The following is a 16137-nucleotide window of genomic DNA, read 5'->3' as shown; positions in this document are numbered from 1 at the left end:
ATCAGGGAAACAAATGGAGTGGTGTTTATTGTAAGCAGGAAACTTACTAGAGCAGTGAAAAGCTTCTTAATTGTCAGTGAAAGAATTACGATAATCAGAATTCATGCTAAGCCCCTCAACATCACAGTTGTCCAAGCCTATGCCCCAACAACTACTGTAACAGAGCTTGAAATAGACAGATGTTATGCCATGGTCCAGGAAACAATGAAACAAGTGCCCCAAAAAGGCATTGTTTACATTTTTGGTGACTTTAATGCAAAAGTTGGCAAACAAGTGGAGACAGGCATCATTGGTCATTTTCAACTAGGCGATATGAACAATGCAGGTGATTGTTCGATTAATTTTGCCAAGAAAACAGATTTAGGATTATGAATACATGGTTCAAAGAGCCGCTTATACATTTAGACCTCACCAAATAGAGTTTACCATAATCAGATCGACTATGTCCTATGCAATCATCAATGGACCAGCTCAGTCTTTGCTGCTAAGATATATCCAAGTGGTGAATACAGTTCAGATCATGAATTGTTGCTGGCAAAAATTAAAGTCAAATTATGCACCATCAAAAAGGCAGTGCCTCCAAAGAAGTTTGATGCTACCACAATTCCTACTACATATATAATAGAGATGAAAAATAGGTTTGAACTACTGGACACAGCTGAGAAGATGTCTTATGAAGTGTGGCAGGAAACTCAATCGACCATTATTGGAATTGCAGAAGAACTTTTACCACACAAGAAGCCAAAGAAAAAGTGGCTCTCAGATGAAATAATCAAAATAGTGTCAACTCTACAATGAGCCTGGCTGCAGCCATCTTTCTCTTCATTCTAGGTTGCCACACAGGATGGAGGGAGGGGGGCTTGCCCAGGTGCTTCACTAGTCATAATAATCTTCTGTCCCTTGGGAACCAAGGTTATCTACTGCTCTCGCGCTCGGGGACTGGGCATTGTATTAGAAAGCCTGCCAAATGAATGTATTGGGGAACGTAGTAATGGCATAGTTTTGTGGGTGGGAATTATACTTTGTAACTGGGAAATTTTAGTGGAAATTTCAGATTTGGTTTCACTTTTGCTTGTGCCAATACTTTGTAACTAATAAACATGTCCTTTGAGGAATTTTCAAGCCTCAGAGTTCTGCTTTATTCGTCTCTGTTGGAACCATGACAAATAGCTGAGCAAAGAAAAGCAGCAAAGGCAGCAGGCAAATGGAAAGAAGCAAGAATGCATCTTTCCAGAGAGCAGCAAGGAAGGATAATGAAGTTTACTGGCATGAGTGGTGTAAACAACTTGAAGCAGTTCTGCTTAAAATTATACAACAACGTCTAGCACTAACCATCAAAAGGGAATTACCAGTTATCTAAGCCAGGTTCTGAAGGGGATGTGGCACCCACAACCATATTGCAAATCTGCACTGGATAATGGAAAAAATTAATGAATATCAAAGGATCATTTACATGTGCTTCATCAACTATGAGAAAGCCTTCAATTGTGTTGATCAGGAGAAGCTATGGAGTTCCCTACAACACCTGGGGGTACCAGCACCTCTAGTCAAGTTGGTGCAGTCACTGTACACAAATCAAGAAGCTACTGTGTGAACAACATGTGGAAACATTGATTAGTTTAAGATAGAGAAAGAGTGTGACAAGGTTGCATTCTTTCCCTTTTCTTATACAACTGAATGCCAAAATGATCATGAGGAAGCTAGATCTTGAAGAATCAAAAATAGGGGTAAAGATTAGTGGAAGAAACATCAACAATCTTCAATATGCTGACAATACAACTCTCAGAAACCAAAGAAGGCCTGGAACATGTGATCAATAAAATCAAAAATGAAAGTGAAAATTTTGGTTTTTTCTTGAACATCAAACAATCAAGAAGTTCATGACCACCAAGGAAGGGAAACATCAAAATAGTAATTGATGGTGAAAGAATGTGTGGAAAAATGCACTTTCTTAGGATCACAGATAGCTCAAAGTGGTGAATAGAGCACAGAAATAAACCATTGGATTGCACTGGGTCATACAGCAATGATGAACATGAACTGAATATGGAAAAGCAAGGACATCAGCCTGGCAAACAAATATAAGTTAGTTCACTCTGTTGTAGTTATCTATGGTTGTGAAAGTTGGACCTTAAAAAAACAAGATAGGAAGAAAATCGACTCGTTTGAGCTGTGATGCTGGAGAAGGCTGCTGCATAGGGTTTAGGACAACTTGGCACAGCCAGCTCAGCAAACCAGTTCACCGCCAAGTCACCTCTGCCAATTCATCACTTCCAAGTCACCTCATGACAACTCCAAATGGCAATTCACCATCCTATTTTCACACCCACCACCGCTGCCACCATGCCAAGCTCCAGGCTGAAGAGGCCAGGCAAGGTGGCGGCAGAGTAGGGTGTGTGAAAATGAGACACCCCCAGCTGCTGCCACCTCCCTGCCACCCACTCCACCCACCATTGTGGGAAGGGAAGCCCCTGACTACCGTCACCATTGGTCTGTGCTCTGCCCACCCACTCGCTCCCTCGCCAGCCCAACTCTCCCTCTGGCTGCCCAGGGCAAGTTGTCGCAGTGGTAGGTTGAAAGAAGTGACTTGGAAGTGGCGAGCTGGTGGCTGCATCGAGCTGGCCATGCCGAGTTGTCCCATTCCACTCTGCATATTCCTTGGACAGTAAAGATGACTAGCAAGCAAATACTGGAATGCATAATGCCAAACGTGTCACTAGAAGACAAAATCACAAAACTGTGTCTCATTTATTTTGGTCATGTCATGTGGGGGAATTCATTAGCGAAAGCAATTATGTTTGGAAGAGTTAACAATAAAAGGAAACCAGGCCATCAAAGAACACAGTAGCTGGACACTATCAAAGCTGACACCAGCCAGGACATAGAAAAACTCAAAAGAATAGTGCAAGATTGAAAGATGTAGAGAGACCTGGCATATAGACTCACCAAGAGTCAGGTTCAGCTGAACGGATAACGTCACCACCACCACCACCACCACCACCACCACCACCACCACCATCATCATCATCATCATCATCATCATCATTTTATTGTGCATTCTAAACAATATAAGAAAACTACTGTTTAAACACAGATTTTTTTTGACAAAAGAATGCTCTGGATAATTGAAGGGCTATAGTCCTAGAATCTAAATAAGTAGAGGTATGAAAAACATTTTGAATTTCAAACACTAGGAGCTTTAAATACCTTGTTTCAGACTTTGAAACAAATATACCAGGCTTGAAACATGTACTTGCAACCTCACTAAAAATGTCCTGATACTGGTCCAGTCATTTCACAAGTTCAAAATGGGTCTAATTTGAGTTCAGCATAATTAATTTGGGCTCAGATGGACTGTTTTAAGCTTGAAATGAGATTCCTGGAGATTGAAATAGTTTGGAATATTGGAATATTTCTGGCATAAAACATTTCCAATTCAAAAGATTTTGCATACCACTGAGAATAACCTTTTGATTAATTCAGTTTCGGAAGGCAAGACCAATCTCATTATCAGATCAGCAAAAATAACATTTCAACCTAAGAGCAGGCCAACTACTATCACTGATCTTAGAACAATTGTTATTATATTTTATATTTTTATAGATATTTATTAGTATTATTTAAGTCTGTCATTCATAACTGAGCAAAGAATTATGCATTTGGAGTTTTAAACAAGCCCAATTTTTATATGTAAACAAGGCATACACTGAATTGCTATTTAGAGTCTGCTATATCGCTGAAATAAGTCTGTCATATTTTGGCAGCTTCAGTCAGACTCTGACTTAGATGTACTCATTCATTCAGTTTCATCCCACCTTTCTATTTAATCAGATATTTAAAGCAGCTATTGTAACAAAACTAAAGAAAATGTGAAAAAAGAATATAAATTAAAAATAATGCTGAAATTAGTTAAACATTTTAGCCAGATAAGCAAGAAACTCTTTTCTTATTTTTTGCAGCTGACAAAGAATTAAGCCAGAGAAGTTACTTTCTTATGAACTTTTACAAGGGGGCACTTCTGCAAGGCTGTTCTTCAGATATTAACTACCCAGGCAGATATATAGTGGGATAGGCAATTCTCAGTGAGATTACAAGAGGTTTAGAGCTTTAAGGATTAATAACAACACTTTAATTAATCAGTTGACAACTTATGCACATTTTTCATACAGGCATCATATCATCCCAGTATCTTACCCTGATTAAGATCCTAACTTCTTTATATAAGATATTCTATATCAATGTGGATGGAAGCATGTAGTGGGGTACATCAGGGTTCTGTCTTGGGCCTTATGCTGTTCAACATCTTCATCAATGACCTAGATGAGTGAAGGGGCACTGCAGATGAGACCAAGCTTGGGGGGGGGGGATGGGGGAATTACTAATACTCTGGAAGATAGACTCAAGATTCAGAAGGATCTTGGTAGACTATCCAATAAAATGTAGTTCAATGGTGAGAAAAGTAAGGGAAAAAGTATGTTTCCAAGGCCTTCCTGAAAATAACAAGACTACAACCATCAAAGCTGCTGTGACTTGGCTATGTTTCTTCCCTCTAATAGGGTCTTGGAGGTCTTCTAGTCCAGGGCTTTTCAACCAGTGGTACGGGTACCACCTGTGGTACATTGGCACCTGGCAGGTGGTACGCGACCATCCTAGAAAAGTGGTAGTGGGGGAGGGGAATGAGCTGAACCGGTGGCAGCACCGCACAAGCCTGAGCGAGAGATGGCTGGAGCTGCAGGGCTATCAAGGCTCAGCAGAAGTGCCAGGATCAGCGCCAGACTCCAGCTGGAGCTCGGCGCTGATCCTGGCGCTTCTGCTGAGCCAGAAGAAGTGCCGATCAGCTGGAATGTTGCAGCATCTCCAGGGTCTTGTGATTTACATTCAGATGCTTGGCAACTGATTCATATTTATGACGGTCACAGTGTCCCAGGGTCATGTGAAGTGACCAAAACCTGCTGCAACCACCCAGCAGATATGGGGAATAAAAACCAAACACCCCCCACCCTACCCCTGCTGCCAATCCTCAACGGAAATGCTCACAACAATGAAAACCTCGGACAGGAGGAGGAGCACCGCCGGGTGGGCAGGCAGGTGTCTTGCTCGACTGTGGCTTGGGGGGCAATTTTTTCAGTGCCATTGTAACTTCGAACAGTCACTAAGCGAACTGTTGTAAGTCGAGGACTACCTGTACTTCATCACTTTTTTCCTTTTGGGTGGGGGGGGTCATCAAGTTTTTGATACCTTGCTAGGCGACTGGTGGTACTCGGATATTACCATATCCTAAAAGTGGTACAATGGGTGAAAAGGTTGAAAAGCCCTGTTCTAGTCCAACCCCGTGCTCAGGCAGGAAACCCTATACAATTTCAGACAAATGCTCTCCAATCTCTTCTTAAAAACCTCCAGTGTTGCAGCACCCACAACTTCTGGAGGCAAATCACCCCACTGATTAATTGTTCTAACCGTCAGGAAATTCCCCCTTAGTTCTAGGTTTCTGTCTCTCCTTGATTAGTTTTCATTCATTGCTTCTTGTTCTACCTTCAGCTGCTTTGGAGAATAGGTTGACCCCCTCTTCTTTGTGGCAGCCCCTTAGATATTGGAACACTGCTATCATGTCACCGCTACTCCTTCTTTTCATTAAACTAGACATACCCAATTCCTGCAACCGTTCTTCATATATTTTAGCCTCCAGTCCCCTAATCATCATTGTTGCTCTTCTCTGCAGTTTCTAGAGACTCAACATCTTTTTTATAACATGATGAGCAGAACTAGATGCAGTGTTCCAAGTATGGTCTTACCAAGGCATTATAAAGTGGTTGTAACACTTGATCATGATTCTATTCCTCTGTTAATGCAGCTTGGACTGCTTTGGCTTTTTTGGCAACTGCAACACATATTTAAGTGATCGTCCACTAATACTCCAAGATCCTTCTCACAGTTAATACCATTGAGCCAGGTACTTCTTTTTTTTTTTTTTTTGCTCTTGGGTAAAAATAGAAAGACAGATGCAAACAATGAGTTAAGCAGTTCTACTTTCTCCCTGCTGCTGTTACCTTCTTGCCATTTTCTCCCATTATGGCCCAATCATTTCCTTGACTTTTTTTAACATGTTGAAAGAAGCTTTTGTTGTTGTTATTTTTGACATTTGTCACCAGCCTTAATTCATTTTGAGCCTTAGCTTTCCTGATTTCATTTTTTCAGGTTCAGGCTATATGCTGATATTCTGCCTTAATTATGTGCCCCTCTTTCCACTTTTTATACTTGTCCTTTTTGTCTTTCAGTTTAACAGAGAGTTCTTTGTGTAGCCATGCTGGTTTATTTTGAGATCTCTTATTTTTCTTCTTCATTGGAATTGTGCTAGACTGGGCTCTTATAATCTTGCTTTTCAAAGTTTCCCAAGCTTCTTGGGTTATTTTCCCATTGAAGATTCTCATCTAAGGAATTCTTCTCAAGTTCTCTCTAAGTTAATTGATAGCAGCTGTCTTGAAGTCCAAGACTCTAGTTTGACTTTGTTCTATTCCTCGTGCTTGCATTACTGCAGGACTTGGATTTGGCTAGTCTAGAGAAAAGAAAAAATAGGGGAGACATGATAGCAGTGTTCTAGTATTTGAGGGGCTGCCACAAGAAGAGGGGGTCACGTTATTCACCAAAGCACCAGAGGGCAGGACAAGAAACAATGGTGGGAAACTGATCAAAGAGAGAAGCAGCTTGGAATTAAGGAGAAACTTCCTGACAATGAGGACAATTAATCAGTGAAATAGCTTACCCCTAGAAATCGTGGGCACTCCATCACTGGAGATTTTTAAAAAGAGGCGCTAGACCAGGCATGTCAAACTTGCGACGTCACGTGACATCGCGCGATGTATCAGAGCTTTTTCTCCATTGCCGGCAATGGGGTGGGCGCGGTTTTGGGATGATGCGTCCGGCCCGCGGGCCGGCAGTTTGACACCCCTGCGCTAGACAGTCACTTGTCTGAAATGGTATAGGTTCTCCTGCTTAAGTAGAGGGCTGTACTAGAAGACCTCCAAGGTCCCTTCCAGTTCTATTCTATTCTATTCTATTCTATTTATGTTGAATTGCAATATTGCACGGTCACTCTCTCCCAAGGTTCTTCAACCCCTTCTATAATTTTATCCCTGTGAGTAAGAATTAATTCCCATATGACTGGCCCTCTAGTTTCCTTCTCTACCTTTCCTATAATCAATAGGATGCAAGTCATGTTATTGCTTAATTGCTTTCATGCTATTTCTCACAACACGCTTATTCTCTGATAAAAATTAGATTCTACTGGAATGTAATGAATTAGTATAATGAAACAGGATTTTTTACAGTAAATTAAAGAGAGAAATAATTTGTTCCAGTGTAAATTGCCTTTCTACTTGGAAAAGACATGCAAATAATACCCTTGATTGTTCTAGTATAGTAACTATGTAATTTGACTATTGCTATGAATCCTCTAGTGGCTGCTTTTATTATACCTAATGACATGCTAGAATTCCATACCTCATTCCATTGCTGATTATTTCCAAGAAAAGGTGCACTGCTGTGAATAAATAATTGATTTTTCATGTATTATAGCCCCCAAACCTGATATGTTCTTCTCCCATGTTTACTTTCTTCTTGTTCTATGTTAATATAACATATTTTTATTGTTTATGTTTAACTTGTTCCAATAATAATTCCTCTAGTGATGTTAGTATGCAACTGCGTAAATAAACGAGAGAAGATAATCTTAAAATGGATGTTCCTCATTTCTTGGAAATTACAGTGTTTCAAGCATTTGTTGTTCCATATTTTGCTGCTCTTTAAACTTTAAGAATGTCTCTTTATAATAGCATTTTAACTACATTACTTTACTATTAGTCAAAAGAAATCCTAAACCATGATCTAAAAATATACACTTCTTTTTTGGTTATGGCAGATGTTTACCCATGATTTTACCTGGCTTCCATCTTTATTTTGTTGTCTTTTTAAAAAACCACTGAAAAATATTTGGAAGTTCAGGAATTCCCAAAAGTAAACATAACAGTATACCTTTATTGTGTATTTTTATGTGCTTTTTTATCTTTTCCTACTCTAAATCCTTATTTTCCATTAAGAATTGCTGAGAAGCACAGAAACTGCAATCAAGTGTATTTAAAAAAAATCAGTTGGGAAGGCTGATTTTTAACTAAGCAACCAATGTTAAAAGATGCTCACAAAATCTATTAGCTGAGGATTTATTAAATCCATTTTCAAAATGTTGACTGCTACAGTTATTAGCCTTTGATACATAAGGTTTTGTTTGTTTTTCAGAATTCATACCCCAGGCTTTTGGAATGCCTTTATCACAAGTAATAGCAAATGATCGGGTATACAAACTGAAGCAAGATATTCATAGAGAAGAGCAGAGAGATGTTTCAGAATTTGTAACATCACTTTTACCTTTTGGGAATAAAAGACAGAACAAAGAACTCTCAAGCAGTAATTCATCTCTTAGTTCCACCTCGGAAACACCAAATGAATCTACTTCACCCAATACACCTGAACCAGCCCCCAGGGCACGGAGAAGAGTAAGTGCCTATGCATTGCTTAGTGGTTACTGCAAGTATTGTGGGACTTTCCTTTGGAGTTTCTGATTTGTTAGTTTATACTAAAATTAAAGTCAGCCCTGATAGAAATGATGATTTTAATGGTCATTGCTTTTCCCAGCTGTTCGTGGGAGAGAACAAAATGGGCACAAATCTCTTGTGAGGATCTCAAGGGACATAAGGATTCTTTGGAAACTTTTCTTTTCCCCAGTCAGTCTCCAGTTAGTATTTCAAATTACTAAAAGACAAACTCCTCTCTCTCTCTCTCTCACACACACACACACACACACACACACACACACACACACAGAGAGAGAGAGAGAGAGAGAGAGAGAGAGAGAGAGAGAGAGAGAGAGAGAGAGAGATTTCTTCACCTCATCGCAGCCTCAAATATATTTATAGTATAAATATAGTATCATCTTCTTCTTGCTCCTACTACTGATGAGACATGTCTGCCAAGGCCGTTCACAAGGCAGCTGCTGGCCTCTCAAGGCCTTCTTTCTCAGGTCACATATGGAAACTGACACTCATGACTGTAACTTGGGGACTGGGCATAAGCACTATTTATTCAATGCTGCTGTAAGTTTGGTTTCTGAATGAGTGTTTGTAACTCAACTATCTGTAATACTATTTCTTTAAAGAGAAGATGGCAAGAGTACTTGATGCCGCTTTTGAAGACTGTAGCTAAGGAGTTTTTGATAACTGAGGGATGTAATAATTATAGTATTTAGCTTATGGACTTGTAGAGATTATGTATTTTGGGACCCATATTGCCTTTAATAATACTATAGAAGAAAATATTGCTTATTTAGTTACTTTTATAGATAGTAAGAGAGCTGTTTCATATTATATGCTATATTTTGTACCTCAGAAGTCTTTTTGAATAAAAGTAAAGCTTCATTGTTTCAAGTACCAACTATATATACTTTTTTAATTGCTGCTATATGAGGGATATGAAGACCAAGGAAAACTGAATATCATACAACATTTCTATTACTTTTGTTCAAATTAGCAAAGATGCATAATCAGCTACAGTATCTTTCTGGGCAATTACAGTTATAGGCAGAGTATTGGAGGTTGAACAGCCATGCCCATGGTCACTCCAGAGTGGGGTTCTGTGTGCTGTTTAATATCTGCATGAAGCCATTGATGGGGGGGGGGGTCTTGGTTGCAATATCACCAGTATGTGATGATGCACAGTTGTATATTGCCATCAAAAACTAGACCATCAATTTTGTTAAGTTCTGAACTAGTGTGTAGAGGCTGGATCAAAACAAAGTCAAATCCCTGTAAGACTGAGATGCTATTTGTTGATTATCAAAAATGGCCTTTTTTGGGCTGGAATTACTTGACAACAATGATTCATGCCCTCATCACCTTGCAAATAAACCATTGCAATGCATTCTATATTGGAGGTCACTTGGAAGCTACAGTTGATCCAAAATACAATGGCCTTCTTGCTAATTGTTGGTAGGAGAATTATAATGTGGACACATACTAAGATCACCTTACTGTTCATTGGTTTGCCTCCAAATCCAGTTTACGATACAAGTCATCACCCATGAAATCCTGCAAGCTCAGCTCCTCATAATTATAGGACCATCTCCATGACAATTTAAATGATATGCAAGTAATAGTGTCCAACAATCAGTTAAAATTAAATTAAGTAATTTTCATTCTATTCATAAAAACAATTAACAAGAAATTTTGACATCAAATTTTGTCACCATAATGTGACAAAAATATGCCCAAATGAATTTTTTCCCCATGGCAAATCTCTTCTTTTGTCAGTAAACACTGAACAAAAGTTAAAAGGATTTCTCACCAAAACAGTTGTTTTACCTGTTCTATACTTCAAGTTGCTTCAGCATACACATATCTGCATTTATTTATTTATTTATTTATTTATTTATTTATTTATTTATTTATTTATTTATTTATTTATTGACTGACTGACTGACTGACTGACTGACTGACTGACTGACTGACTGACTGACTGACTGACTGACTGACTTACTTAGTTTCATTTATATTTACACAAGAGTAAGATTTTTTTCTACTACCTCAAGAATCTCAGAGGCCTATATTCCATTACAGGTTATGATCAGAGCAGAACATTTGGCAGAGGTATAAATTTGCAGACACACATACACTGTCAACGCTGTGACAAACCGAACTGAAGCCATTTTCATTTTGTCTTTGTTGCCACATATTTAGTTTAGAAGAAGGAGGGGGGCATAGTTCTCAGTTTGCCAAAACAATTCAAATGTATGGGAACCAAGGTCATTGCTGATAACATTTTGGTGGGCTGGAGCAGCTGGGAGGAGTACCCGTGTTTTCTAACAATTGGTGAATGTGATTTATGACAGCAAATTGGGGTGGGAATTGCAACTTGCAACTTTATAACCAAGGGGAGGGGAATTTAGTCTTGGGTTCTACCTTTGTATGTTCTGTATGTTCTTTTAATTGGCCTCATCTATCGGAACCATGACATACACACTGATACATTTCTCATCAAGCAATTAGGATTCACAGAAAAATGCAGTCTTATAATTACTGAAGAATAAACAGTTGAGTAAAGATAGATAAAATTAAACTATTTGAGAGTAGAAATGCACAAGCTCATAATATAGCTCTTAATGCACATTTTCAACATATTATTTTAATGTTTATCTATATTTAATCTGTAATGTTTAATCTGTATTTCAAACTCTGTATAAATTGTTTAATTTTTTGTTATTTGCCTCAAATACGTGCCAGAAGAAATTAACTAATAATGATACTAACACCTAGTAGATGTTACTAATAAAGAATTTACAGTAGTGGTTGGGCAAGAAGCCATTACAAAACAAAGTTGTGTAGAAAGGGGGATTACCTTTGGAGAGAAGTTACTGTTCTTTCTTCATCTTCTTCAGCAAAATGCTTGCAATTTGCCATGTCTGGTGAGCAGCAATCTTCAGGTGAAAATACAAATGTTGCTGTGTATGGCGGCAATTACCTCCATTTTGACTGGGAATAGGAACAAAGTGAATGAGCTGAAGTAACTGATGAATGGGAGTGCAACAAATAACAGCAGCCTCAGAATTACCTCAGCTTGGACAGGCATGCAACAAGTAACATGTAATATGGCTAGTCTTGAGCTACCTAGTGACAGCTATAATAATCAGTTGTCACTTAAAGGGGAGTTTACAATAGATTTCTGCCCCATTAACCTTCTGGTATAGGTTAATATTTTGTTTTATGATGGATTAAAGAGAGAAGTGTCTTTCTTCCATCTTTACCAAATGCATGTTTGTATATTGTAGGGTGCAATGTCAGTGGATTCTATTACCGATCTTGATGATAGTCAGTCTCGATTACTAGAAGCTCTACAGTTATCCTTGCCTGCTGAAGCACAGAACAAGAAAGAAAAATCCAGGGACAAAAAGCTAAGCCTCAATCCTATTTACAGGCAAGTTCCTCGGCTTATAGATAGCTGCTGTCAGCATTTAGAAAAACATGGTAAGTATATTTTATCCGAAATGTGCAGACGGCTTATAGTACAAAGATTTGATTTGCAGTTTGAAAGCAATTTGATTAAATCCCCAAACTAAATCACCTTTCCAAATTTGGATGAAGATAATCAGATGTCACTAGAAAAAATGTAATTGACTCAAAGCGTTGAATTAAATTAATGAATTGAATACATGCCTATTCAAAGAACTCTAAAAATTATATGGATTCTATTCAATTTCATGCAAGCATAATGTTTGAAAATGTAGCTTTTATTCCATGAAGTAAAGGCTGTGAACTTAGTCAAAGTACACATAGTCCTTGACTTATGACCTTAATGGAGTCTACATATTATTGTCTTAAGTCGTGATGCCATAAAGTGGGTCACCTATGTGACTGATCCAATTTCACGACCTTTTTTGTGACAGTCTTTAAGCAGTGGCAGTCATTAAGTGAACACAGCAGTGTAAAGCGAGACCATTGTTCACTATGGGTGTTTTTGCTGAAAACTAGAAGTAAATGCCAGGTTTTAGCAAAAATGTCATAAAATGTGTTCACGTGACTGCGAGATGCTGCAAATGGCAGTAAGTGCAGACAGGTTACCAAGGTCTCAGCATGCGGTCATGTTACCATAGGAAGAGGGCAGCTGTCAGCACTTTGGAATCAGCTCTTAAGTACTTCAAGTGGTGACCAGTTGCCTGTTGAGGATTATTATAGTAACAATTGAGTAAACCAATTTCTATTTCTACTGTGAAATTGGGGAAATTTTGGGTATTTTTTATTCTGTAGCTGCTGGGAGGGACAGTTTTAAAAATAGAGAAAATTGTGAAATGCCACAAATATTTTGCTCAAAATCACAGTCAACTGTTGTAGGATATAGGGCTATATTGTATATTGGGAGACAGGCAAAGAAATCAAATTGTTGGCTTTACTTGTTCCAGGAACTTAGCTGTAATAAGCCTTTAGATTCTTAAAATAATCTCCTGCATGTAACTGAGATTAAAATTTGAGATGGGATATTAGTAATTTTAATGTGGGTTAGCACACTATGCTCAAATTCAAAGAAAAATCATAGCATTGGATTACCAATTTGCTGAGTTTTGGTGTCTAAGCCTGGAGGGCTCTGGAAGCTACATGCAGTCTAAAACTAAGGTTAAATATTTCACGCCCATACTTATTCTCATCCTTTCTATTCCTCTTGTAGGAAATAAAATCTGAGCTGGTACAAAGAATATTTGTGGGCATTTCTAACCAAGAGCTATGTGTATTTTTGAATATAGAAATACAAATTTTATACACAAGTGAATTGAGGGCTAACATCCTTTTATAAATGTGTTACATAATTTTATATGAGCACCATTGGTCTTAGGCTTCCCTCTAGCGTCACTTTTGAACAATGCCCTATATTTTTTTGAAAAAATCTATAATGGTGTATAAGTAGGCTTTACTGAAGCAGATTTCACTGAACACATTTCCTCCTAAACTGTATACATATTTTGTATTTATGCTATTTTCTGACAGGGTAGGAATAAGAAACACAAATATTACATAATTATATACAGAATAGTGATGCAAAATATTTTACTAATCTTCTAAATTTATTCTGTATTTATATGCAATTGTATAAATTTGTAATAATAATAATTTATTAAATTGACATACCATTTTAAAGGTCTCCAGACAGTAGGCATATTCCGAGTTGGGAGCTCAAAAAAAAGGGTAAGACAGGTAAGTTTTTATTACTCCTCATGAATGTCATGAAACTTACTATTTTATATTTATATATTTTGGTCAGTATCATCTGTCATTATAGTCCTACTCTAAATATGTAATAATAATATATCCAGGAAAATATCAAGATCTTATTTTTTAAAAAATGTGTTTTTAGATCTGGGATTTTTCATCTATGTATTTCCATGTATTTCATCTATGTATTTCCAGTAAAGTTAGTATCTGTTTTTAAAATAGTTTTCAAGTTCTTATCTGGTACCTAAATGATATAAGAAATATAAGAATCTGAATATCAGTTATGTATTACATTAATATTACAATCATTTTTTTCCAAATCACTTTCTTATTTCCATATCAGTTTTAATTATGGTTTTCCATGCAGTATATTATCAGGCTGTCCTGATAATCCTTTGAGCTAAGGTGGATTTGCTTCTGTTTCTATGAAATATTTGATTAGATTTATTTTACTATGTCACCAACAAATATTTCAGAGAAAGACATCTCATACATTTATTTAAACACTTCATCAAATAATGACTGCAATTTCAAGAGGAACATATTCATATTATTAGTAATAAATATTAGTACAAAATACTATTGCTATTTTTTCCTAACAAGTTATTAGTTTAGATGATCATGTAAACCAGGAATAGGTAATTAGTTTTCAGATATTTCCTGTAACCGTTATGGGCAATGACAAGGAATGTGGGTATTATAACCTACACCATTTTATACATTTCTGATTTAGTTTATCAGGAATAGACTAAAGTCAAAATGACCATATCAAAATTCTAAGAGCTATAAATAGATTAATAATGTGGTATAAATTAGATTAAAGCAATATTATAATTTATTATTACAGAACTGTTTTGTAATTATTTACTGCAATAAAGTAGGGTTTATTCAGAGGTGAATAAGAAATATAAAAACACAATAACAAAAAATTGCATTTTTGTTAAGTCTAGACTTGTAATTCACTGGTAGAATTCATTTAATATGGTATCAATTTGGAAGAATAACCTTTAGTGTTATTTTATTTTAGTAATCTAGCACCACTGGATTATTAAGGTTTCGACATTTTCTTTATTCTTTGTATGCTACAATTTTAATTCTGAAATAAGTCCTTTTCTACAAAAAACAGTATCATTACATCAATTTATTCCTTGTACAGAGAAAAAAAATGCATAAGCCAGACTTGGGAAAGGGTCTGACTAAAAGCTAAAGCTATGTCATCACCCTTTCTAAAAACCTGTAATACTCTGTGCACAATTATTAGGCAAGTGAATATTTTGATCATATCATTTTCATGCATATTTTCCACCTCCAAGCTGTATAAACTTGAATGTTTAGTGGATATAAGCATATCAGGTGATGCATATTTGTGTAATGAGGGAGGGTGTGGCCTAAGGAGATCAACATCCTATATCAAGGTGTGCATAATTATTAGGCAGCTTCTTTTCCTCAGGCAAAATGGACCAAAAAAGAGATTTAACTACTCTGAAAAGGCAAATATTGTAAAAAGTCTTTCAGAGGGATGAAATTCTTGAAATTGCTAAGATATTGGGGTGCGATCACAGAACCATCAAACGTTTTGTTGCAAATACAGGTAGTCCTTGAGTTACAAATGTAATGGAGCCTGCCCATTCCATTCATAACTCGAAAATTCGTGAGAGTGAATCTTGTACCTTGAACGTGATTCACTCCCTGCTTTCACCCACACATTTGCTAATAGAATGCATGGGCAAATGTGCAGTTCGTTAACCGCACATGTGGTATCTCAAGGTAGGGAAGGCCATGGAGGACCTAGTGATGGAACAGCCCCCCAAGGCCTCCCCAACCCACTAAGATACCTCATGCTTCCCCCTCCCTTCCTGCCGTGCCGGACTCACCTTTAAAAGATCTGTCTCCTCTCTGCCGCGGTTCTTGCTGCCGCCCAGATCTGAGGCCGGGGGACGCTTCCACGGCCTAAGGAGGCCCGATCTGGGCGTCGGAGGCTCTTTCCAGATCCAGGCAGCAGCGGCCTAGAAAAGGCCTCCGATGCCCGGATCGGGCCTCTGGAGAGCCACGGAAGCATCCCCCAGCCTCAGATCTGGGCAGCAGCGGCCTGGAAAAGGCCTCCAACACCCAGATTCGGCCTCTGGAGACATGCAGAAGCATCCTCCAGCTTTGGTTGTCTTCTCTGTTTCAGAGAACAGAGGCCTAAAGTACCATGGGATCATGTGAGATCAGTAGCATGAGATTTCATGCCACTGTTCTTGTGTGATTTTACGTTTCTTTAGGCCTCCATTCTCTGCGAACGCACCAAAGGCCTGGAGCAGGCAAGAAAGCAAAGGATCTTTTTTTTTTTTTT

The 16137-nt window shown here is 37.9% G+C and overlaps 1 protein-coding gene across 1 annotated transcript in view; it reads left to right on the top strand.

Annotated features, from left to right (window-relative positions):
• The window catches only part of ARHGAP6 (Rho GTPase activating protein 6), a 93366-nt gene that overhangs the window by 40040 nt on the left and 37189 nt on the right, over positions 1 to 16137 (top strand). The window contains exons 2-4 of the mRNA XM_015817024.1: positions 8290 to 8546; positions 11870 to 12065; positions 13729 to 13784. Of these exons, the coding sequence (XP_015672510.1) occupies positions 8290 to 8546; positions 11870 to 12065; positions 13729 to 13784 (509 nt within the window). The remainder of the gene's footprint in view (positions 1 to 8289; positions 8547 to 11869; positions 12066 to 13728; positions 13785 to 16137) is intronic.

This window comes from Protobothrops mucrosquamatus, unplaced genomic scaffold, assembly GCF_001527695.2.
Source record: "Protobothrops mucrosquamatus isolate PMUCROS unplaced genomic scaffold, P.Mucros_1.0 scaffold_125, whole genome shotgun sequence".
In the NCBI taxonomy this organism is placed as follows: Eukaryota; Metazoa; Chordata; class Lepidosauria; order Squamata; family Viperidae; genus Protobothrops; species Protobothrops mucrosquamatus.
The sequence above is the reverse complement of the archived record's forward strand: the minus strand, read 5'-3'. Positions and strand labels throughout refer to the sequence as shown.